This window comes from Callionymus lyra, chromosome 15 (genome assembly GCF_982586985.1).
Source record: "Callionymus lyra chromosome 15, fCalLyr1.hap1.1, whole genome shotgun sequence".
Taxonomy (NCBI): Eukaryota; Metazoa; Chordata; class Actinopteri; order Syngnathiformes; family Callionymidae; genus Callionymus; species Callionymus lyra.
In genome coordinates this window covers 22,817,010-22,843,926 of record NC_141832.1, presented here as the reverse complement: position 1 = coordinate 22,843,926, position 26,917 = coordinate 22,817,010, and the positions used below count along the sequence as shown (strand labels likewise).

The following is a 26,917-nucleotide window of genomic DNA, read 5'->3' as shown; positions in this document are numbered from 1 at the left end:
ATATCTTCCTTATGCCTTCTTTTATGTTAAGCTAATCCAATATGAAGAATTCCAAGTGTCTTTATTAAGAAAAAGCTGCTGGGGTTTGTCAGCTACCATTTTCGATGAGCTCGCGTCGTCTAATCCCCTACTCTCTCTGCAGTGAGCCGCAGCGTTTATGTCGGTAATGAAGTGCAGTGAGATGAAAGCCTTTTAATGGGATTTAGTTAAACTGGGACACAAACCAGAAAGTCACTTCTTCATCATCGTATCTGACATCATCTATATTTCTGCTCTGCCACATCACATGTTTGCTTTAACGAATATGTATTCTCCACGAGTGGGGCCTTCTTGATCTATACTCTGAGAATAATGGCTTTTACTACCTAATGGATGCTGGACTTCATGATTTAATATAACAATATACACATTTGTATTATTCTTAACATCTGTTTCAATAAAAAATTTAGATTTTAAACAATAGTCGTTTTTGCTTTTAAATACAAAAATCAAGTAGAATTGATCATTTTCAAATACAATCTTACCCGTCGTCAACCATTTTATATTTAAAAAATTTCAACTTTAATTAAAACTAATTTGAGCTGTAATCAAGCTAGTTTTAGTGGATCTAACAAGAAAAATTTAGAGATCAAAAAGGAAAGAACCGTTTCTGCCCCTTTTTTTTAACTTATTCACTGAAAAGAATATTTACTTCATATTTGAGATATTTAATGTTTTATAATCCTGTCTTTATATGTGTCTTATGATCATTTATGTGGGGATTATATATGTCATATAATCATGTATTATTGAATGTAAGCTCTTTATGTTTAATGTGCAAATAATAAGTGATAGTTTACGGGTGTCATGTGAGTATTTTATTACCAAATTCATGACCTTTTAAGTCATGTATACTTCTCTGAAGTGTCTTTGAAGACCTTCACACTGGTTAGTTTTTATTTCAGTATGTAGTTTTCCACATTTGAGTTCATTTTGCTGAGACACTGATTTGCCTCATAGTAGTCGAACATATGGTTGCTGAGAATTCCCACTACGTCCTTTTCATCAGGTCGATTTGAAAATGTTGAGGTAAAAGTCTATTTCTGGCTCCGTAGATTACGAACAATGTTGGTGCTTCGTGTTCTACCGTAAATATGATTCCCAGAGTGTATGCAAAAATATGCATGATTGAACCAGACAACATTCAGAAAGAACATGACCCTTAAAATGCATATTAAATGAAACTCACCATAGAGAAATTTTGGCAATTTAATAAAAGCTTTTAGCGACATTTATGAATTTTTTTTTCATAAACTATCCATGCAGCAATGGAGGAAGTATTACAGGGTCTTTGACTTTGTTTTGTTTTATTAGTTTTTCTATGCAAACAGTTTTTTATGGTTTCAAATTTCTAGTATTTAGATCAGAAAGTACAGTTATCAACCGTACATCATCAACAGTAGGGGATTAAGAAGTCTGTTCTGCAAAGAAAGAGAGAGAAAATTACTTGATAATTATCAAGTAGACTAGAGAAATCTAATATGTAAAATTTCGATTAAAATCAAACCATAAATGTAATATATAAGTTATTTTCAGAATCATAGCCTCACCATGAATGTATACAATCATTTCATGAAATATCAACCAGTATTTTATTACTGGTAGTATTACGCACCACGTAAGGAACATTTCCAGTTTCAGCTCAAGTCCATTGTGGGGGGTGGTGAAAAAGGGGGGCGGAAGACCCCCATCAAAATTAAAATATAGTAAATTCAATTTCAAGTTATTTTATTTGTCAAATATAAATGTATCAAGACATACAGCATAGATGAAATTGTATCAAAGGAATGGGGAGAAAATATTTTTTATTAACAAGAATCAGAGGAAAACGAAGGACACAGCTAGTTTTTTAGATAAGTGTGTGTTTGATAATTGTATTATGTTGACGTACTATACATTTGTTTTCATTTACTTGTCTAATTGTGTTCATTTTCCTACCGCAGCGATGGAAATCAAAAAGCCTTAAAAGCATTTTAAACAAATAATCACTGTGGTATCAAAATGCGTTTTTATTTTGGCAAAGAATGATCTTTAACTATGTGAGACATGTTCATGGTAACGTCTATTTAAATGTAGTTTTTAGTTTTAGAGGAGTTCTGGGAGGCAAAAGCCAATAATTGCAGACTTCAATTCTTGTTTTTGTTTATCCTCAGCGTGTGCTCCTGTGAACTCTATCATTTGTGACATTCCTGTGGTTGTGTCTCGTTTAAGCGACGACCGCACTGTTTACACTGTGACACTGCAGACAAAGCAGACCCGGATTGAGACACTTTAAAAAAAAAAGTCAAATCTCTGTGATTTGCCCGTCAGTGACCTGAAGTCTTGCATGAGTGACCAGCGTCGGCTCCAGCCAGCTCCGGCCAGCCATTGATCCTGCTGCTGGCTTGATGATTTTGGCTTGTGACCTTGCGGCGGCGTTTTCCCCGCATTGGCCCCCCAGCTTATTGTTCTGTCAACACCATCTGGTGGACCTGATAACAGGATTAGAGCAGCCCCCTGTAGGCTGGCTAAAGCTAGCCTGGATTACGCCAGGCCTATCTTTCCATACATGATAGACTTTAAGATCCACTAAGTGTGTGTGTGTGTGCAATTGTGTATGTAAGTGTGTGGGTAATTGTATGACTGGTATTGAGCCTGAACCTCACATGGTAAGACCCTGTAACTCATCCAGTAGATTAACCTTAATATTTCTCACCTACCATTTTCCAATTTTGAAGACAGTTTTTAGAGAGAGGCCATGTATTCGTTCCTATCAAGGGCCGGTCATTCGTGTCAAGGAGGAGTTGTCGAGTAAATTGAGTGTGATTATTAATGACTGGAGTTCATGGCAAGGTCGTGTGTTTTTCATGAATATAACAACCTTTAAAACACACCACTGTGCTTCTTCTGAATCAGCAATCCAAACATCTGAATGAACAGATTCTCAGCAGAAAACCTTTTTTCCACCTTCTTCCAAATTCGGCTTTCATCAAGTTTTCCACGGATCCTTAGAAAGTCTTAAAAGGCATTTAACTCGTGAATCAGATTGGAATAAAATGTCTTTAATCTAATTTTTAGTCAGATTTTACGTACTAAGTGTACATTTTTCAAAATTGTCCATAAGCCAATGGAATTTAGGTGTTATTTTGTTTTGCATGTTGGTTGATTATCCAGTTTGTCTTAAATTTCATTTGAAATATTGTTGAATTTAACCTGCCATAAGATGTAGGGACACTTTATTATCAGCCCAGGGAAACATCTGAATCAAAAACAGAAGTTGAGTCATACATTACACTGCTAGAAATAATAATCAGTCATGGCAGCAAAAGAAAAAGTCCGTCAGTCAATCTGACCTTTAAATATTGTGTAACAGTGTTTGTTTGGTTACATTTCATATATTCAGATGTTCCAAATCTGATCATTGTGTTCTCAGCATCTTCTGAGTATCAACGTGTGTGAAATAATCTTAATAATCAATCAATCAATGGACCCCTTTATAACAGTAACTCCTTTAAAATGTCCTTTTTAACTCTTGGTGCTAAGTTCATGTTTTAAAAAATATACATTTAAACACAATAACATTCACATTATAAATATTTTTAAATGACTCTAAAATTTACATTCAGCTTGTATTTTTATTTACACAGTTTTTGTCTTACAACTGTCTGACAACTATGACACAATTTTTGAAAGAATAAAGATACTTAGGGCATATTTTTTTCTATAATAATATAAAATTGATTTTATATATGTAATTAAATTGTCATTTTATTGCTAGTATACATAACATATGATAAGAAGAAAAATTACAATTTTCTTTTTTTGCCGTAAAGGCAGACCAGATAAAAAAAACAAAAAACTATTTAACTTTACTTAACCCTTTTAATTATTTCTATTAGCCTTTGTTTATCTTTCAGTAAAATAACGTGAGTGTTAACCGAACTGTTTCCACTTGTGCATCAGGCTCATCTCAAAACTAGCAACCAAGATAAAGGGAAAAATCCAATTGTATGTGACTACAATGAAAACGTGCCGTTAGAGTTCAGTTGATATGGTTTGCAGGTTAAACGACTTTTGAATGTTGCGGATCTAATGACAATGTTAATACTGTGGTTAACGGCGAGAGTAACTTGTTTCTACTTTAGGTCAAATAAAGTTCAGTTATTGAAGCATCGAATATGTTGATGATTTGGTTTGTGTTCATGAAGTCATCTCAAATAAGATTATTGAAGGAGGAATAGTCTGTGCTTTTCTAGTTCTAGTAATAAAATAATAATAATGATGTATTTTTCTTTATAATAATGGCTGTTGTTGTATTCGTTTACTAAGTTTTACTTCTTGTAGATAAAGAATAACATTTGTATATTCACTCGTTGATCCTTTAAAGTGTGCTTAATATTTTCCTTGTTTTCCATCTAGAAATGTGTTACTTTAGCAACTCATTTACTGTACTTTATGAATAAGGTTTAAAAGCCTTAAGTAGAAACTGGTCTCCCACCTTCACCCTTGCTGTGCTTCCTTCACCAGTGACGTCCTCGCCAAACCACACACTGCTTATTTGATTCCACCGTTCCAAGGAAATTGGCTGAGTTCTGGTTATAAACTACATGGTTCCCACGTGTATGAAAGGTTGTCTTCTGCTTGCCACCTCATCAAGAGTATTTAAAATGAAGACAAAACATCAAATATGTGTCTTCATGCAGTCCTTCTCTTCACACCAAATCTCCGTCTCGCTCTCTCCCTGCAGTCTTAATCAGCAGGCGGACGTCCAGCTGCTTAAAAGATGAAGCTATTGTGCTGCTTCATGTCACTGACGGACGTGCTGCATGCTAAAGAAAATCATTTGGAGAGTTCTCGCGGAAAAGCCCATTTCTCATTTCCTCTTCCATTCCCGGGCTGTCATGAGCCGCCTCTGAAACGGCTGAAAGATGCCACGCTGCAGTGTGCTGATTGTTGACGTGCTCAGTGTGTCACCAGCGCTACATTTGTCAGCCTGCACTGTTTACGTCCCACTCGTCAGATTAATCAGACTCTTTCAGAATCCACTGGCCACTGTCTCTTTGTTTAACGCCTCATGACACAACAGACACAAGTCTTCTTCGGGAAATGATTGTTTTTTTGATTCTTCATTTGACCCATAAGTGACAAGCGCCAAGAATCGCTGTATATTTAATGGTTAACAAATGACAAATGTCTTCTTTGACGCAGCAAGTCCTTACATCCGTCCTCTGTATGTCCTTCCTCTACTACTCTTCCCTGTATCAGATCCTTAAAACTCTTTACTGGCTTCCAGTTTCTTTCAGGATCAACTTTAAAATTCTGATTCTTACTTTCAGATCTATTCATGGTCAGGCTCCTCCTTACATCACTGATCTGATCCAGCCTTACACCCCAGCTCGGGCTCTGAGGTCTGTGGATCAGAATCTACTGATGGTTCCTCGCACACGGTTCAGGTCAAGAGGAGAGAAATCTTTCCAGGCTGTTGCTCCTAAGCTTTGGAATGATCTTCCTCTCTCTCTGTGTTTGATGGATCTACTGACTCCTTCAAGAAACATCTTAAGACGTTTTTATTTGTTCAGGCTTTTCCTTGATTTTCTGGAACTCCTATGTTGTTTTCAGTATTATCTTGACCTTTAAAGTATATACTTTATTGAGTATTGTTTTGATTGTTTAAGCGCTTTGTGTCCCTGGTCTGGAAAAGCGCTCTTTAAATACAAATTAATTACTTACTTACTTAAATATACTAATTTATAATAACATGCAGTGTGTATTCAATAAGTGATAAAACGTTCCCTAGTTATCTTCCTACGAAGTACAAAAATAGCAGTAGCTCAGGCAATAGACCTGTGTTAATATGAGGAGGTGCCAACGGGTCAATGATTGTGATGACAGAGATAATAAATAATTTGTCTATGAACTTCCATGTTTTTACATCTATTAAGAAATAACGTAATTTTTTTGGCAGGAAAGCAAACTGTTTTTTTTTAAACAAAGTCTGAACACCCTTTTTTCCTGGAGATGAAATCTTGTTTGCCATAAACACAACCACTCTGCTGTGATTGGTCAAGCATCGGGGTCTGTCATGGTGTGTCATCAATCGCGGAGGTCTCCACCTCCAAGGGACTTGTTGGTAATACACAATCCTTTGATCAAAAAGTATTTTCTCTTGGGTCGCAACCGTATGTCTAAAACCAATTTTTTATTATTGTTATTATCGGTGAAAATGGCACATTTGTTCCTATTTTCACAACTTACGTGTGAGATTGCCCAACAGCAATAAAAATACTTAACCTAAATTATTTTTTTCTTTACTGACTAATACTAGATCAAAACCCTTTTTAGTTTTCGTCACCTAAATGTTTTACATATAGAAGTGACTTGACTGAAACTAATAAGCATTTTAGTCCAAAAGACTAGTCGTAACCTCTCGTTCGCTGATATTTCAGACGGTGGAGAACTTAATAAAGAAATTAAATCGTCATGATGACGGACTTACTTAAGGCGACTCAAGGGGGGCACAATTGAATTTCCATAGGACCACTATGGAAATTCCAATATGTCCAGTTTTGGATGTATTGGACATTAAACATTTGATACAGAATATTCCCAGAATGTAAGATCATTTTGTTAATTGTAGGAGAGTGCAAAGGGTGGAAAATGACCCCCATGAAAATTCAAATCAACCAAGGAAGCACACAATATTTTTAATACCTATTTAATAATTCTATAATTGCTGTAAGGACCATTATGAACTTTTTCTCTTCCTCACTCTCTTGAGAATGATTTGGTTTTTAAATGTCTTTTTTATGAGGGGTTAACACTGGGTATTTTAGCTGGTCTAGTTTTTTCTAGCATAAGTGGTAAAATCAGCATTATTAGCTGAATTGTGGTGAATCTTAACAATTACATTTTTAATAGACCACTATACAGTCGCATTGACTTTGCTTGAAGCATTCCTGGAGATCTATTCTGGATCCAAGCTCAACTGATTTAATCTGCTTTTGTTGTGTAGTGATAAACAAAGATAAAACCCATTATTTCATATATATATATATATATATATATATATATATATATATAGTATCTTTATTTTACTTTTGGCTACAGCAGCGCTTCTTTTTCATCCGGCCGCTCAGCAAAAGAAATGATTCTCTCCTCCAAAAGACAAATGTTCCGACATCACTCTCGCGCTACAGCGCCGAACAAATCAATCAATAATCGTTTATAGAAACTAATAGAACCTTCAGAGTCAGAGGACGGAAAAGGGCTGGTGGTATCGAGCAACTGTATACTGTTTATGAGTACTGCAGACTCTACAAAACTCACTTCATCAACTTTCAACAAAAGCTCCTCCGCTCGCTCCTAGGATAGAACCCGTCCATCTGTCTACTGTCTCCGCATCACATCGACTCTCTGTCACTGCATCCATCCATTACGGTGAGTCTTCAGTCCGTCACTCTCTCTGTTCATTCCCTGTCACGTCAGATCAGGGATCATTGTTGCCTTTTTCACCTTTTTTATTGTAAGAAAAAACCCATACATGAAGCGTTATGAATCCTGCATGTGTTGACGCAAAGCGATGAGTCAGCGTTTGTGTGGCCGCTGAAGCAGGAGTCCACAGATGGTGAGCAGGTGTGAGTCAAAAAATGCCAGATGCCATAGTTCATCTTCCTCAGGCCATGGCAGTGGACGGCTCACTGATCCTGGTGTGAACCTTTGTCGAGGTATTTAAAGGTCTGGGCTTTTCCAGTCGTGAACAAATATCAATGACTCTGAGACATTTTGAAGTGCAAATCATTATCAGGGTTTACATCGAAATACTGGAAGTAGAAACTGTTCTCTTCTTGTTTTCATTTTTTTTATTGAACACATTAAAATAAACTACTTTACAATGTGAAAATTTTGTTTTAAAACTTTCCTACTGTTCTGCTCCAGTTCTACTGTCTTGACACCTGTGATTCTTACTATGATCTGCACTATATATAGTCAGCACTTAAATCAAGCCTTTTAGGTGCGAATCATATAAAACTTGAATCACTAATGCATATTATTGGAGCTCCATAACATGAGATATTTGCTTTTTGTGTCTTCTTAAGGTGACCTATTGTTCATTGGAACAGAATCATCTTGTCACTGTTATCTCTTTCGGTCTCTGACGTTATAGCTCGCCTATAGTTTTTCAGGAACTCAAGACTGGATCTGTTTTTTATTTTATTCTTTCATTCATTTTCTGCAGATTATTGGGGGAGTGAAGCAAATCCCAGCTAGTTAGGGCAGGAGTCACAGAGACAAACAACCATTCATGTTCACAGTCATACCTGCCATGTCATTTTATGTGGCTCGTCTCATTGGTGTCTCAAAATCAAAGTAGATGTTCATGTTGATGCAGTGATAAAGATGGCAACGTTTGGCTCAAGAAAAGGAAGATCATCAATTTCAACAATAATACAGAGGCCTCCAATGACAGTAAAAAGGATGTTAAAATATATTTGCTTGTTTGATACAGAAGGACAAACGCAGAGCTAATTAAAAAATGTTGATCCTTTACCAATAAAAAATAAAATAAGTAAAATAATTAGTATGAAATTAATGTGTAAATAATTATGTTCGGCATTGATTTTGTCCACGTGATTTAGTTTAACCCCTAAATTAGAGTATTCAGTCCACATCATTTTCGGAACATTATTATATTATAATTTATAAACTGGTGGATAACGTTTAGATTTTGGTGTTAATGTTGACAAACATCTACTGCAAAAGCATCTGTTACCAAATCTTTGAGTCCAAACAAATTCATTGCGATTAAAATAACAACAAATGGCTAAATTGTGATTTTTAATCCAGAGTCCCTAAAGATTTGACGTGTCTGTGTACAGTAGTGACACAGTTCTGCATGACTACACGTTTGCTCTCTGTTGCTGTGCAGTTGTGTTGCTTGTTTATCTGTGAGCGTGGAGGAGGGGGGACGCATATTGTGCTCGGTCCAGTGGAACCCTCCCAGTCAGACTCAAGCTGTCTCCCCGTGTCAGTGTTCGCCCGGTGCAGCACCCTGATCCGCTCAGACAGTCCGCCACGGGGAAAAAAAAAGGATGTGGAGTCGCCTGCAGTCATCATGTGACCGGACAAACTGGGGCCAGACAGGCTGCTGTTGGGGGGACTGTAATAAATGTGATGCCAGTGTGAGCATGCAGGCTAGAGTTGGGATGCAAAGGATGCACACACGCTATGAAGATAAAACACACAAGTCCATAGAGCCACTGCTGGGAAAAGTGCGTAAACGGCTGTTAATAATTCTCAGCATCTCTGACTCTGGACCTTTACTTTCACACACAATGGAGCGTCCACAGTAACTTGTCAGACAAAGAGCGTTGAATACGAATTCATTTGTTTTCTCACACACAGGGATCTTTGTTTTTGTCTTGAAGAAAATGTCAAACTTTATATTATGTATGAGTATTCAAAATAACTAGATGGTACCTTCGCTTCATTGCTTCTACCTCCTGGTCTTGTGGTTCTCTTGTGTAGTCATTTAATGTACACTACTACCTACAAATAGGAAGTGTGAGCGGTTGTTTGATGAAGGTCAGACTTGTCGAAGGAGCAGTCTTGCCTTTAATTGTGAACTAACACAGCATAGCAGTGGGTCTGCGGGGAATCCAGAGCATTGACTGTTTCTCTTCAGAGTCAACTCTCCGGGTCAATTCCACACCTGCTCTAAAGTTGTCAACAAATGCTACACATTACTAAAAAGGTCATATTTAAAAAAGGTGGTATTTCTCTCCACCGTATTTCTGTACGGAGTAAATATGTCATACACATTATCAATAGGCATTTTATTTTAAAACAGCTGTTGTGAAACTTCTTAACAAAGCAGATTGTAGCCACAGGGCTTTATGGGAAGAAAGATTCTTAAACAAAGTTTTCACAGTGACAAATAAAAAATGATTACAAGGACAGATGGTATTATCCCCAAAAGGAAATCGTGAAGGCATTTTAAACAACTTATATTTATCTGATATTAAAAGTAGACAATCTGAGTCTCCAAACGATGTGTGATCTAACAAATAATAATATTAAATAAGATGAAAATGACTTTGGATTTTGAACAGATAACCCGTTTGAGAATTGTTGGAGAAGCAGGGAAGTGGTTCTGGATAAGAAACTGAAACGCTCATGTGCACCAAAAGACGCTAAAAGAGAGTTGTTTGTATGCATAAGTGTCTTCATGAAGCAGACGTTTAGATCTGAGGGGAGCTGGGCTTTTTAAGTGTCCGGGTGTGGTTCCCTAGATGTGGGGAAGTCTGATCTGGAGCATATGTATATAGACCTCTTTTAAAGAGCCAAGCCCTATCGCCTTTCACATTTATTGGACTTTTTTTTCTTCTCCCTTTTACGGATTTTCCAACCTGGGGTGCGACAACACTGTCATATTTCCAAAGCGGGTGTTTCCACTGGAGCCATCTGTGCTTTCTTCGACTTTCCTCTCACCTCCAATATCCTCCTTCATCCTTTGAGGTTCAACCACACTTACAGATGAGAGCATTTTCTCTTCACTGTTCCTGCCTTTCTTTCCATCGGCGGGTCTGTTTCTAGTCTGTTGTACTGCATCACGAGCGAATGAGCTGCAGAAGTTTTAAGATGTGCTACACGGCAACCGCACGGCTCTCAAAAAAAAAGGCTCTGTGTGGTGTGTCATCTTGTTGGGGTGCACCAGTAAAAAAAGGCTTCACTTGTTTGCTGCTTTATATGATGGAATGTGAAGCATTCTTGACTCAACTATGCCTGAGTAGTGTCCTTGAACTTGGTCCGTGAACTTGATTTTTCATCGAAGAGTAGCTGGCAGATAAGCTTACAGTGGTGCCTTCACTTCTTTATTTTTTTTCAAGATCATTTCTTCAAGAAATCTGTTTTGAGGCACCATTCAGTATCAGACACCCAAGAGAATTTAAAAAAATAACTTTAAGAAAACCAACTGTTTCTAGGAAGTGATGAAGCAAAAGTTAACATTGTCAAATTTGAGGGGGTCATTGGAAGGGCAACAATACAATTTTAATTGAATTTAATTTAGAAAGAAGAAGATCACTAGTTACAATTTTCAAGTTTTTGGGTTATACAAATAAAACCAGAGAAGTACAAGAGTCTGCACGAAAGGGTAAACAGTCACTTACTACTCTAGATGTCAAATTAAAATACATTTGTAATTGTGTTGTAGTACATACTGAAGAAAAAAGAAAGATAGAAACAAAAAAAAACAAATGTCATATCCCTCTGAGTAAAAAACAATAGACAATTATCTAGCTCCATTAATCCTGTCTGCCACATATATCTTTTCCTTTTGACTTGTTAAACAGGCAACACAAAGTAAATCCTTCCATTCCTGCTCTTAGACACTCATGAATATACAGAAGCCGCTTCTAATGGACTAATGTTGTGCAAGACTCAAATTGAACAGTCCCCGCTTTCAATTTCCTTCTCAGCGGCTGCGACACAGCAGAAGCAAAACAAGATTTTCTTTTCAAATGTGAAACCATTTAATTACTGTTTGCAGCAGAAAGGAAGCAATTAAAGAATACCAGTAGCAATATTCCATCAGATGTTGCCACTTTTGCCGGTTTGTATGAGAAAGAAACATTAATATTCAGGAACTGACTAATCCTCACCCTTTGTCCTTTAGTGCGACATTGGCTCAGGCCATGGATTTACCAATTGAGCTCTGTTTTCTGAGCAAATGAAAGCCAAAAATAAGAAAAATGGTAGTATTCAGGGTTAGTCATGTGATTTAGGTGCTGTCACCAGAAAAGAGAACATTCAATCACGATTTATTGCTTTTAAAATATCAATACAATACTTAGTAATCGGTAAACTACTAATTCTCCTTGGAAATGGTAAATAATTGGCCGTTAGGGACATGGGAAAATAAAATGGGAAAAGGGAGATGATGGACAGGTCAATAAACATGCCCATCAACCATAATGGCAATCTGTCACCGAGATGATGAAAATAAATGTGTTCTTGGCAGACGTTGCTGCCTAATAGAACGGCTGTATGATGGGTCAGGAGGTCACTAAACACATTAACATTGATCCTCCAGGGAGGCTGTTGGCGTGCTCCAAAATCAACCTTCTTGCCACATTGATGTGCCACCTGAGCAATTTCTCTGCCGCCACATAGATTTACATCTACAGTAGTTCTATAGATAAAATACCAAAGTAAAACCGACAAAAAAATGCCTCACATTTGCAAGAACGCACACAGTGAACATGAGGGCTACAACACAAACCCTGGCTAGAGTGTCGACTCACTGGGGCCGCTCACAGAATCTACTGTATCACAGAGAGGTGGGAAACATCTCACGTTTCATCACACGTGTTCGTCTCCAATCTATTCTTTCTCCGGAACATTTTTTTCATTCAGCTTTTTTCCCTCATGTGTAACGGCTTCACTTCCATCATATAAGATCAGAGGTTTCTTTTGCAATATATTGGTATTATTCATTTATTTATGGGGGTCACAGGGGCTGGAGTCGATCCCAGCTTCTTCCGGCGTGAGGCGGGGGACACCCTGGACAGGACCCCAGTCTGTCGCAGGGCACACAAAGACATACAACATTCACACACACACACATACTCATACCTACTCATATCTATTTCCCAATCAATCCTCTCAGGACAACAGTTCCACTGAAGCTTCTACTAACTCCATGCAGAGAACACATCACTCTTCGTCACATTTCTTTTTCTGAGAGAAACAGACAAAAGGATTCCCACCTGTCTTTCATCACAGCTGGCATTTTCATCTTCTCTTTGACTCTTCCTCACCTTCTCCTCATCCCACTCCTGCTGCTTTTGCTCCTCTCCTTCACCTCCACTGGTGAACCCAGGAAATCCAACTCCAAACAACTAATGATTTATTAATGTGGAGAACCTCTTTTTGCTTTTTCTTCCCCACAAACATCTCAGTTTTATTTGTTATTCCTTTAGTCTGACTGACGCTGTGTGTGACAGTTTTGATAATTTCCGTTATATTTTTGCTTGTTTTAGAGAAAGACCTTATTTAAGGCTTTGCATTAAAGGGTTAGTTCACCAGAAATTCAAATTTCACTAATTTTCTACTCATGTCGACTGAGGGTTGGGTTATTTCTAGATTATTCCGCTTCTTTTTAGATTTAAAGACAAACATGTTTGTTCATTTTTATGTAGCGACTGTGGACAACCTTCCTTCAAAAAGACCCTTAAAAACATCCATATTCCTCCATGCTGCTCGTTTATAACTTCCATCTTGTTTTGAAGCCTCGACGAGAAGAAAAGTCTATATTTTATATTGTTATCGGATAACGTTTAACAAGTGATATAAAACAAAAGTACTAGCAGTCGACTGCATGCGCTCTACATTTTTTCCTATAACTCTAAAAAGGAATGGAATATAAAATATAATACCTTTAAATTGAGTGATTAACTGGGAAATTTTGTTAGATAATATGTTAGAGAACTTCTTTATAGTTTTAATCGTATCGTACCCGATTAGAAAGAAGGCTGTCATGTTAATATGTTACACATCATTATAGAGTTCTTAACACCCTATATACCTGAATTATCAACTGACTTTTTAAAAATTTGCTGGCAAATAGTAGAAAACTTCACAAATCGAATCAAACATATAAAAGAATATTACCAGTCAAAATGGTATTTAAAATAAAGGAATATGTGTCGTCTTCAATTTTCTTTTCCTCTGTCACTCCAAAGCCTCTGTTGGTCCTGTCTGCCAACCTTTAAATTACTTCTGTCCGTCAGCCGTCTTTACTGCTCCTCCTGTCAATCTGTCCCTCACTTACTTAGTTAGTGTCTCTGACAGTCGGTCAGGTAGCCGGGGAGGCGTTCCGCTCTGGGGTTGTTCCTCCACGATGCTCTTCAATTTATTTGTTTACCTTGTAAGAGAGCCACAGAGAGAGGAAGTGAAATAGAGGACTTGTTTTGCGGGGACTCTGGAGAGATGCAAAAATGTAGTTAGTGTCAAGATGTTTTGAAGGGGGGACGATAAAAGACTTGAGAGGAGAAGGGATTAGAAGAATGTGAGAGAGAAAGAGAGAGTCAAGGTAAAAGCAAGATGGCTGTTAGTCTCCTCGGCTGCTGCCCATAGTTAGAGCTGGAGCTCCAGCAGGTTGCTGGAGAAAGATTTAATTGAGGAGGCCGGTGACTCGGAACGAAGAGAGAAGGACTGCAGAAGGACAACTAGCTTTCCTTCATGCCTGCTCAAAATTAGCCTGTCACTCAGGGAAGTGTTTTCTCTGCAGTGTTTACTCTCACTTGTTGTTTTAGGTGATATTTGCAGCCCAGTATCTTCTATATAAGATAATTGATAATAATAATGAAATAAAATTTATCCGAAATTCATTTAAAATGAATAAATCCTTTTTTGTTATTGCTGGTAATATGGGATTATATAAGAAAGATGTATTAGTGCATCAAGAAACTGAAAGTGAAGTTGCTCACTGATCAAAGTTCTAAACAGCTCAGCTGGAAAGTGACACAAGAGTGGATAAAATAAAAGTTAGGGGAGGTAAGGAAAAATCAAGCAGAAATTAACAGTTGATATAATTATAAATAATGAATAGAAATAGAAAATAAATAAATACTAATCATGTCTGAGAGGTCCTAACACATATTTTCTTGTGCAACTATTTGACTGTATTTACGTGGCCCTCAAAAGAGCATCATTTTGTATTATTATTATTTAAACTAATAATAGTTGACCTCTAATCTTAATTAATTTGTATATTGTACATTTATTTAGTAAAAATCAGCGCGTAATTGGACTAGATCTTTTGCATTTTTTTTTTATTGCAAATTTCATCTTGTTGCATACGTTTTATTTTTCTCCCCCCCAGCATCAGGGCAATTAAGGCCCTTTTTCTAAATCATTCTTTTGGCTCGACAGCCCATCAAAACAGTCATAGGATATAATCTAGCCCCTGTGGAAATGTAACAGCCCACACTGCTTTAGCTGATGCCTATTAAGGTATATACACCCACGTGGCAGTTAGTATTATGCACCGTATGCTGCTGTGTTAGAACTGGCCTGTCAGTAAAATAAAAATGTTGTCCGCTAGCTGTCAGAGGAATAGTTGTGTTCACCAGGGAGGAAAATTGGTGTAACTGTTGGTGGACAGAAACCGTATCTCTTTTGTCCGAGGAAGTTTTTGACTGAGAGATAACAACAGAAAGGCGTTTCTGTTTTCCTTGTTGTCAAAAAAGTGGTGGATTTTTCCTAAAATATTCAAGATTAATTTGTGTAATCTGGATCTAGGATTATATTGAAGGGTGTGTTATTTACTCTACTCTATGTCCTTGCACAGCTGTCATCCACAGGCCAGCTTTACTCAGAGCTAACAAAAACACAGAAAACTTGTATATTTCAAACTTGGCTTCATAAAAACACATGACACTAATCAGTTAAATACACAAACTTTTTGTGGCTTTGGTCACTGAATGTGTTCTTGTTTATTCAACTTGTTTTGCTTGTTGCTTGCATTTGTAAAAGCTTTGAAAAATCCTGGAGTAACGACCAGCTTGTCAATTAGTCTGGAAACTCAGTGTTTGATTCCTGGTCTGGAAATATAAAATACATTTCTTAGATCATGGAAGATTTATTTATTTTGTCATTTGACTGTATTTTATGGAAGGAGCTCCATGGATGAGAGATGTGCAAAAATAAATTTGTTATCAATGCATAAATATTTGTTGTTTAATTCAAATTGCTCACTTTTATGTTCAAACATAGATTAAAAGGGCATAGCCTTTTCAATTACTCTTTTTTTCCCCTTCAAATTCTTCAAAATTCAATTTAGCTTGAGAAAGGAAAAATCATCTGCTGTATTATTTTATGATCAAAGTTGATCAATCAACCTTGAATGTTAAATTATTCAACAGGGTTGCTTCATTTTCGGGTGGAAAAATAATGCCCTTACATTAAGATCAACACAAATCTACCGGAGCTGATGTGTGACAGCTTGACCTTTCCTCTCCCAGTCTGGCCACCATCGCCATAGCGACTCTCGGGAACCCAGTAAATACCAGTAACATTAACAGAGTGCATCATTGTTAACAGCCTCTCACGTAGAGATCGGTCCCGCTGAAGATGATTCCATGTGACCACCTGACTCAACTACGGAAACTTGAAATGAGCGAACGTGTGCCCAAATACATTAAAATAAACGACAGATTCAGTCCCTAAATGGGGCCACATGTAGAACGGACAACATAAATAATCTTTAATTTCTTCTTTTTGTTATCAGTCAATTATGTTGGAAGTCAAAGTCCAGTCATGTTTAAATGGAACATCATCTTACCGAGCAGGTTCGGAAAGAGATAACACCGACACTGACTGTTGTCTCTAGGAGATTTTTTCTCCACTTGAAATCAAATTGTTATTTGCACTTCGCATGCAGAAATCTTAGTTTTGGTGCAATGCTGTGTTAAAGAAGTGTAGTTATGTTAAACAAAGTACCACCAGCTTAAGATAACAAAAATACCAGCCAAAGCTATCAAAAATACCAGCTAAAGCTAACAGAAAATACCAGCTAAATCTAACAGAAAATACAAGCTTAAGCTAACAGAAAATACCAGCCACATCTAATAGAAAATACAAGCTTAAACTAACAGAAAATACCAGCTTCAGTAAACAGAAAATACCAGTTTAAGCTAAGAGAAAATACCATCTGAAACTACCGGAAAATACCAGTTTAAGCTAAGACAAAATACCATCTGAAACTACCGGAAAATACAAGTATAAGGTAACAAAAAATACCATCTTAAGCTAACATAAAATACCAGCTGAAGCTAACATAAAATACCAGCTTAAGCTAACAAAAAATACCAGCTGAAGCTAAGATAAAATACCAGCTGAAGCTAACATAAAATACCAGCTAAAGCTAACAGAAATACCAGCTAAAGCTAACAGAAATACCAACTAAAGCTAAAAGAAAATACCAGCTAAAGCTAACAGAAAATACCAGCTAAAGCTAGAGAAAATACCAGCTAAAGCTAACAGAAAATACCAGCTTAACTTTACAAAAAATACAAGCTGAAGCAAACAAAAATAGCAGCTAAAGCTAACAAAAATAACCAGGTAAGGCTAACAAAAATACCAGCTAAAGCTAACAGGAAATACCAATTAAAGCTAACAAAAACTAAACCTAATTATATTTCACAAATACTACTAGAGAATATGTTTTTTGCTTAGCAGCAGAAAAAAAAGCTTAACCAGGCGAATGAAAGACACCAGAAAAACTAGCCTTCCATCCTGCGTCATGTATCGTTTAGTTTCTTTGAGTTATTTGGCGAGTATTTGCTAAATTTCTGTAGATCTTCATAAGGGAAAAGGAAATGCTTCAGTTTATGTCAGAACCATTAGGAATGATGTTGACAGTGGATTAGAAAAATCATATTAAGGAGATAAATGCCAACAAATACATTCCTATCCTTAATCAACTCGCGAAAATTCAACGCGCCTTTGTGTAGAATGAGGAAAAAGCTAACAAAGGCTAGAGTGAAGAAAATAATGACATTCATACCATTCATTGAAAACATAATCAAAGCTAAGCTAAAGTTTCTCATTCACTTCCACCAGCGAACCTGCCTGCTGAAGTATTCAACCACCCATTGTGGTGATATTCCTGTTGATAAATCAAGGTTTACACAGCGGAAGAATCTATACATGCGAGGTCACGTTTATGAATTGCAAATATAAATACATCCCTCTTATTATTTCAGGTGACAGTGATTCTGCTAGTCCATCTGAGTTGAAGTGTTTAGATTTTATATTTTCAAACATAAGAAACAGATGCAGGAATATAAAATATAAAAAACAACATTAGTTATTTGACCTCAATCACATTTTTAACTACCATGATACGTAAGTAATAAATAATTGCTAAGTACTTATTCCCTCAAAATAATAAAAAAGGGCATATATTGTAAGATTTCATCTTTCTTTTTGCTCTTTTTCTATTAATATAATGAACTTACTCACTTGTTAAAGCTTCATAAACTTGAGAATTCCATTGATTAAACTAAATAAATCAATGGGAAGTAAAGAGTTTATAACTTAGGTTCATATAACCTTGCGGGACCCAAGTGTGCTCCTTCAAATTTCATTGAAGTAAAACAGAACCAACTTTGCTTTTCCAGAGAATTTGAAGTCCGGATATTGTTGTTTTCCATTCAATCAATATTGACAAGACGGAAAGACTCACAGCGCAGCCTGACACTGCTACTGCGACGTCTGTACAGTGTGTGCCAGTTGTTTTTGATGGTCTGAGTGGAGCAAGTGGGTCATGACTTACAAGATGGACAGATTCCAGGTTGTTCGAAATGTCAGAGTCAAAGCTGGTGGTCAATAAAATGTGAAAATGTTTATGTTCCGTATGTTCCACGTCACATTTGTTTACTTTCAGTCTTTTAGCAAAATAAACTGTTGCGGCTTTGGGATCTGTTTTATTTCCAGACTGAGGAAACTAGGACCTGTTGATGGAAACATGGCAGTCAACCTTGAAGTGTTTGTGTAATTGTGTGTTTACTATTGATGAATAAAATGACACGTATGAAGTGTTGCTGTGGGACTCCTGAGTAAAAGTGAACACCCTCTTTAACTCGTTCTTTCATCCTAAAAGCAACAACTTTATTGTATTTTGCTAAACTTTTCATAAACATTACTCAATCCGTTATAAATGAAAGTGTTACTTCACAGACTAGTTACCTGGACAACATCTCTCGCTCCCCTGGACATGTGGGTTTTAGATGATTTAAAGATCTTGTTTTTCAACACTTTGTTAACTGTGTTTAATATTTTATTCGGCTGAAATGGATAAGTCTTATTATCTGGAATAATCGGAATAATTATCCTTAGTGATTTGCCTGCCTGAAAGTTTTAGTACGCTTCCAAAATATGTCTTTGATTTTGACTTTGAGTGTTGCCGTTTATTCTTCGGCAAATAAATAATGTGCTTGTTTTTTTTTATTCATCTAGAATTCCACTTTTATAATATGTTACATGTTAAGTTACTGTTTTCTATTAGAGGTAGAAAACAGGCCACGGAGGGTAATGTATTCATGTGTATCATTATGATCTAGTCATGATGATGACTACCTTCTCTGGGCCTCAGAAACAAACTTCACTTTATTCCTAAGAAACAACCTTTTTACAATAAAAAATGAAATACTTGAATCCTGAAGTGTGACATTAAGAGTTTGATTGGATTAAAAAAAAACTTAATTTGAAGTTAAAAGGATACATAAAAAAACAAGTTGGGTTCTAGTGGATCAGATGGAGAAGTAGCAGACAAGGATGTTGGTTCAGGTTAGTCGGCAGGTACCTCTGGATAAAGAAACTCACATTAGCGCTGACAGGCAGATAGACAGGTAGACATACATCAGATGGACAGGTTCTTAGGGCAATGTATACAGATTGAAGGTTGCAGGTGAGGTGATGGGGTGTGAGGGCTTAGTTATAGGATTATAAAAAGCTGGTCTGGTGTTAAATTATTGAATGAAAAGTAAAATAACATGAGCTTTGGTGTATGTTGTATTTATGACTATAGTCAGGAACAGTTTTTCAGGAATTAGCTTCCGTGTGAGACGTAGCATGCTCGCACTGATGTCAGCGGCAGCACTGATCTGTCATTGTTTCAACATATAGAACGACTGGCCTGGAACAAATCATCTTGGCTCACTCGGAGCTCAGAGCTAATTAGCCTCAGTCCTGGCACGCTGTGGTCTGAAGGTTGGCACGAGGACCCGGACAGCCCAGCTGCCCTGGTGTCTCCCACTCAACCCCTAGTAACATCCATTCTGGGAACAGAGACCTAGATGGGGGGCGGAAAGGTAGCTCCTACTTTCCAGTAGCAGGTAATGTGTTGTTTTCAGTCGTGCTCTCTGACAGCAGAGACCTCCACCTGGAGGGAGGGAGACAATTAATGACCTTTCTGTGTGGAGTGTGTATGTTCTCCTTGTGTTGCGTGGGTTTACTCCAGGTCCTCCGGTTTCCTCCCACAGCCCAAAAACATACAGAGGTTGATTGGGAATTTGAGGAAGGTACGTAGGTATGAGTGTGTGTGTGAATGGTTGTAGGTCTTTGTTTGCCCTTTGACAGACTGGCGTTCTGTCCAGGGTGTCCCCCGCCTCTCGCCCGAAGAAACTGGGATAGACTCCATCCCAACCGCGACCCCTTTAAGGGTTTAAGCTGCACAGAGAATTTATGAATTTACTGGAAGCTACTTGCCAACCCCACTTCCTCGTTCCGAAAAATAGAAATTTAATTTAAAAGATCTGATCAGAATCTATCCCCATCTCATCGGAAGATCTAAAAATTCCCAATTCCACCAGAAGATTCATCCCATCCACAAGCTAATTATTTTCTGCTGAAATTAACCAAATAGTGGCTCAATGGGACTCGAGAAATCCATTCCACATTTAACAGGTACGCCTGTAGCAGCACTGGGGGCGAACAAAACATGTTTGATCTGTGGAAGTATTTAGCTTTCACTACACCCTAAAGTTGTTCTAGCAAGAGGAAAATACTTGAGCTTCACGACAAATAAAACATCTGAAAAGCCCCAACAAAAGGAGCAAACACAGTTATTAGGAAAACTGGATAATGGAGATAAAAGAATGAGTTTACCATATGACTCTATTAAATGTCACACTTTTTGTCCTTTGATGAACACTGTTATTGACTTCACCCCCGTTCAAAATATGTTAAGAGGAGGACTGAGAAGCTATTGATAGTTGACCTATATAGACTAAATGCGCTTTACAAAGTTAAGAAATTAACTCTAATTAGGTTAAAATGACGTTGAACAAGAAGGAAAAACTTTCTCCCCATCACATTCAGACAGGCTGTAAAATAGTACCAGCTATATTGCATTCCTGGAGTCCTCAAGTCATGGAAAGATGCAATTCACTGAAGACGTTTATAAAATAAGATTTACAATAACAAATGATTCAAGACAGAGGGTCAAGCACAATCACACAAGTGACCAAAGTCTTTGAACTGTTCTAGTTGTGGGGCCAAAAATGGTATATTAACCAAATTGTCTGTGACAAGAAGTCTGATTGCAATATTTTTAATCCTCATTATCTGTGTGTTCCTTTCCTTCTACCTCAGTTCCACTCTAATTGAAAGTCTCATATGTTCTGTTCCTTATCCTTTTCTTAACACAAGCATCCTCGTAGGTCATAATATCAACATAAATATTCATCAACCTTTAAGCTAACCATCCGTCGGCCTTCATAAAATGACTTTGGGGGCCTAGATTTGGCACCCAAGCCATGAGTTTGAAACTTTTGAGGTCATGAGAAATCTTTTGTGTATACATATTTCAGTAAATTATATTTTTCATATTGTTTTAATTAGTTATGTAGTTAAATGTTTAATAAAATATTTTGAGGGGATTAATAAATATTGACTTTGTTTCTAGTGCACAAAACCAACAATAAAAAAAAGTAATATTAACACACAGTAATGCGGCAACCCTTTAATATTTTGTTATTTTAAAGTTACACTATAGTCTTGACTGCAATTAATTAAATTGTAATTTATTTTCTGTCCAGACGCTTTACAGTTTAAATTACAATATATGAAAAAACAGGCCTTGACAGCGGTGAGGGAAAAAAATCCTTTTTACAGGCAGAAACCCTGAGCAGAACCAGACTGTGAGTGTGAACAGTCTTCTGCTGGGACTGGCTGATTGAGAGAAGAGTGGGATGGGGGGATGGAATGAAAAAGAGAGGGGGGATGGTACACATCTTTTCCAGAAAAAAAAAAGTTCAGATTTCAATTTACACATGAAACATTAACCATCACCTCGAAATGGCTCTTGTATTAACATTCTATTCATCTCTGGCTAATTTAATCATGGAATACCTTGAGGTGTTTCTCATTATGAAAACACTGTAGATTTAACTTCTAAAAAATACTGCAAGAGGTGTTCAGTTGAAGTGAGGCACAAGAATCACATTACAGAAAATCAAATATACACAACTGAACAAGCAAACGTTTGTTTTCTTTAATCATAATCCAACAAAAACCTAAAAACATTATAAAAAACAACTCCAGTTAGGATTTTATTGTTGAACTCAGTATGCTTTGTGAACAAGAGCTGTACCTATTTATATTTTTATAAAGAAATGTTTAAAAGAAACTGGTGAAAACTATAAAATATGAGAATATATGTCTACATACCTCTTTTCCGGCTGATCGAAATCTTTGAGAACGTGAGACATTTATAGGAAGTAGCAACAAAGACATTAACATTGTGGGTTTGAGAGTTCATGGAAACAAATCCCATACTTTCAGTCTCACCCACTATAACCCTAAGTCTGGGTCGAGAATTTTTCTTATTTTACAGAAAATAATAAAAAATGATATAGATATGAACACAGACCTTCAGAGCGCAAGGAAAGAAGATATTGAAATGAACTAAATAAAAGACTTATTGGGGCTTGGAAGGAAAAAGGACGAAGGAGTCAAGACCAAGTAAAGTTAAAAAGTGCAACTGAGAAATACTTATTACTCTCAGTTTCACAGCAACCACCGGGATACATTTTGAAAAGATCCCTGCTGACGCTGCCAGCAGGCATTTGTGCAAGACCAGCAAGTGCAAAGCAGCCGAGCCAAATAAGCAACAAGAGATAACGGAAGAGTAAGTTAGAAGGGTTTACAGTTGGAGGAGAGAGAACATGGGGGGAGTGGGGCTGAGAGAACAGTGAACTGCATGCAGCAGGAGCAATTTAAAACTGTAATTAAGTTCCTGATAGAATCCTGGGAGATATGCTTTGGCGTCGCTCCAGGAAGCTTCACTATTCACCGGGACTCTTCAGCTGACGCTGGGAGAACAAATGGACTTGTCGAGGACCCAAATATGTAGAACCCCATGGATCGTTGTACTCAGTTACCATTGGGAGAATATGTTTTCTTGGAGAGGATTACTAGTAAAGCCCTCAGAGAGGCCAGACCTCCACTAATAACCGTATTTTTGCTCTACAGTTAAAGCTCATTCTTGACAGGCCGTTCTAGTAAGTTGCATTAGAATTTATTTATTTCCTTATTTAGATCAGAGACTCTCTTATTAAACACAGGGGTGGAGGAAAACATTTCACCTGCATTGAGAGTGTGGGGGTTGTTTGGTTTTCAAATAGTTTTCATTTTTTTGTTCATCCCCTGTGTTATCACAGCACAAGGGATACCACAAAAACATTTGTTTTTGAGCCTTCGGGTCACCTTGCGCCACAGGGTTAAGTGATTTTTCTTTTTTGGTGTTAACTTTTTTAAAAATTCAATTACATCTCCTAGGGAACCACGTTATATACTGTGACTTTTGTAAGGTGCCTCTAGTCTAGAGCCAAACATGTTTATTTTTTTAAAGTAAAATACAGTAATGAAAAGTAAAAACCAATTAGATATTTCAAAACCATTGATTTAAAAATGGTATAAAATCACTTTTATTTCAAATAGGATCTCAATTTTCTCTCATTGTTTTGAGGGACAATTCATGTTCACACAAGTCTAAAAAAGTCATAAATAATTTGAACATAAGAAAGTTATATTTAGAAGTAAGTAAGTAAGTAAGTAAGTAATATTTATTTATATAGCGCTTTTCGAGACCAGGGTCACAAAGCGCTTTAACAATCAAAACAATACTCAAAACAGTACATACTTCAAAGATCAAAGACAACACCGAGAACAATTACAATATTAAATACAAAATAAAATTGCTAGCTGATTACTCTACACGGGCTGCACTTTGTCCAGGTATGCTTCATCACTAAAGCTAAACAAGGGAACATCGGGTATTTCAGCAATTTCTTTATCAATTTGTTGTGTTGAATACATTTTTTAAAGATAATTCAACCAGAGAAGCCACTGAACGCTCTTCCAGGAAGCTTTACTTCAGCTTCAGTGTTTCAAAGTCATGCCTCAGAAATGTGTCTACGATCGACCAACAATGCATCGACGAGAAGAGACAAACTGTCACATCTGCCACATATAACAAGTGCACACCATGACACACCATGACACATGCCTCCTCTGTCACTTGTTTTCAACACACGACCTTCTTTCATATTGCTGTCACTGCTGCTGGGCCACGATCAAAAAATTGAATCGATGATCCATGTTTAAGTGTGGAAAGGAGGAGAGGAATAATGAAAACATAGTGAGAGATGGAGAGGGAGGCGTGAGAGAGAGAGAGGGAGAGAGAGAGAGAGAAGGAGGAACACTCGCTGGATCCTCGCCTCCTTCAGGCTGCGCGGAGCGACAGCAGAAGCAGGATCTAACGCAGGATTCCGCGCGTCGGTGGGACATTTCTCGTGCGTGGATCGATCACGGAGCGGATACACAGAAGTAGTTCTATACTAAGAAAGGAAGAAATCGCTCGAGAGTGTTGGCTCATCCGCTGGACGCTCGTGCTCTTGACGCGTGTCTCCGGGGATAAAAGTGCGTAAACATCAGCCAGGGTTTTACGCACGCTGACACGCTGGAGAGACGCGGGTTCGGAGCGGGACTCAGGATGCTGATCGGTGAGTGTTTTTTTTATAATCTAAGGATGTTCCGTGATCTAGTGTTTGGTCGTGAAGGAAGTTTTTTTGGTGGATTCTCACGGAGGTCCAGCGGTACCTGAGTCACGTGTAGTTGTGGCACCATTCATGTGGATTGAGCCAACACATGGGGACTCGTGGTTTGTTTTGAATAACTTAGTGTTCTGTATTGGTTAGGAAGAGCAGTGTTTGGTGACCCTCTCAAGATGTTCCTTCAAGGAGATCCAACACCAGGATCGAGCTCCGATGCGAAGTGTAGCGGCGCGTCCTGACCGGAGCGCAGCCTCCCGCGTGTTCTGCTGCTGCGACACATCAGTCCGCGAGAACCACAATATTTTTGAAAAGAAAATCATTCATTAGGAGAAAATACTATATATGAATTTACATTTTTTTTTAACTTCAAGCTACTTATGGACGATGTGTTTATCACCTATCATTGGAGCGACACATTCTGAATCCAATATAAGGGTTGGATCAACATCGGAATAAAAACGTTACTGAATAAATGTACAAATAGTACTAAACTTTTTTTAACTAGTGCTTTTTTATTTATTTGTTTATTTTAATTCGTCCATTTTTTTTTAGAAAGGTTTAATGAATCCGTAATGTACTATTTTGTCTATATTGGTTTCAATTGTGCATCAATTGCTGTTTACTTAATATTATAGTAATAGTAATTTAAAGTATCCAATTCTATGTCATTTCGTAAATGACATTTGAATAAAACAAATAGTTGGTTTTTGCGTATCATCAGACTACAGTATATAGCAGTGTATTTAATCTATTAAAAAGAATAGTCGTTTATTTTATGAATTTACTTTTTCAACTGTACATTTTAAATATACCAGTTAGTGTAGTACAGATAAGTACACTACTCCATTGTGTACTACAGTGAAATATGACATGTACAGAAAGGGGTTTTATTTAAAATATCTGTCGTTTAATATAGTGATTACACAGCATATTGTATTGTGGTTTCAAAATATATAAAATCCTTATCCTAAAAAAATCCAAACAATGCAATATACCTTATATGTTTTTTTTTAATTACTATCAAATGAAGTAAATGTAGTATACCATTTAAGTGTTTAATTATATAATATTTCAATAGTGTACGTTGTGTGGTGTTTGGTGTCAGTGATTATGTACGTTTATATTACACAAATGTCCTACAAAAATAAATCATAATGTAGCCGTCAATATAAACAGAAAAGTCATTTAAAACATTCATATCGAGAATCAATTATTTACTTCAAACGTGTTCATTCTTTCACTGACATGGTGCTTTTCTGAGATGTAATTAGAAAATTCAAAATCTTTCATTTGCGGCTTCCTCGTGATGTCAGACAATGAAGTCATGCTAAGGAAAAAATGTGGAAACTAATTGTAATTGTTGGTATTTCGTACTTGAGTATCATCGAGATCACCGGTTCATGAATTAAATCTTAATTTTACGTCAAATGATAACACTCCACATATCAGCGTTTGTATCCACGGACAGAGCGTCGAGCTGTGCCTTCCATTTCACGGATCAGGAAATACAAAATGGTAGATGAAGGCGTGCGAGTGAAACAGATTAGATTATTACGTCCGTTCGAATACATTTTGCCTATGGTCTTGTTCTTGAATTGGAATTTGATGGTTATGTGGGCACACGTCGCTCAAACACAGACTCTGGATTTGACGTTTCTAGCTACGCAGGGACGTCACTGCTCTTAAAATGGCTTCGATACGCACATGCCAGTGACTCGTGCAAATGGATGCCACTTAAATGTTCCAAAAGATGTTTACTTCCTCTAGCCAATGCTTAGGCTCAAGCTAGTTTCACTGAAGGTTGTTAGAATCCATCTCTCTGTGGTACTGGGAAACGACTCCATCTTGTATTAAATAATTATGATATTTTTGAGTATTAAGTGGCTATTCAATACAGAATCAGAATAGATTTTCCAATCTTATAAATGTTGCGGATAGATACTCCCGGTACTGCTTTCTAAGGTGCGTTATTTCAGTTTTTGTTGTCAACCTTTTGAGTGTCAGTTGTCTCTTGAAACATAGACACACACATCCACACAAACATGGGTACTTTACCGTTGAAGTTTCAAAAATCCTGATTGTTTTATATTTTTCAACTTTGAGTGCAATGGGCTTGTGATGTTTGCATCAGCCTTTTGATGTGCAGTTTGCTTTTAGTGTAAAAATGAACTCTAGGTTTGTATTGAACTGTGGCAGATTTTCTTCAACATTGACTTTGTATCTGTGTATCCATCCATCCATCCATGGCTGCAGGCTTATCTTTTAGTCTTATAATT

At 37.1% G+C, this 26,917-nt stretch overlaps 1 protein-coding gene across 3 annotated transcripts in view; it reads left to right on the top strand.

Moving 5' to 3' along the window:
• The window catches only part of znf385c (zinc finger protein 385C), a 175,922-nt gene that overhangs the window by 66,439 nt on the left and 82,566 nt on the right, over window positions 1–26,917 (top strand). The window contains exon 1 of one of the 3 annotated variants that reach the window (XM_087808493.1): window positions 24,352–24,590. The exons of the other annotated variants lie outside the window; for them this stretch is intronic. Within the exon in view, the coding sequence (XP_087664619.1) occupies window positions 24,581–24,590 (10 nt within the window). The 5' untranslated portion in view covers window positions 24,352–24,580. Of the gene's footprint in view, window positions 1–24,351; window positions 24,591–26,917 lie in introns of those variants that run through there. 3 annotated transcript variants of the gene reach the window in all.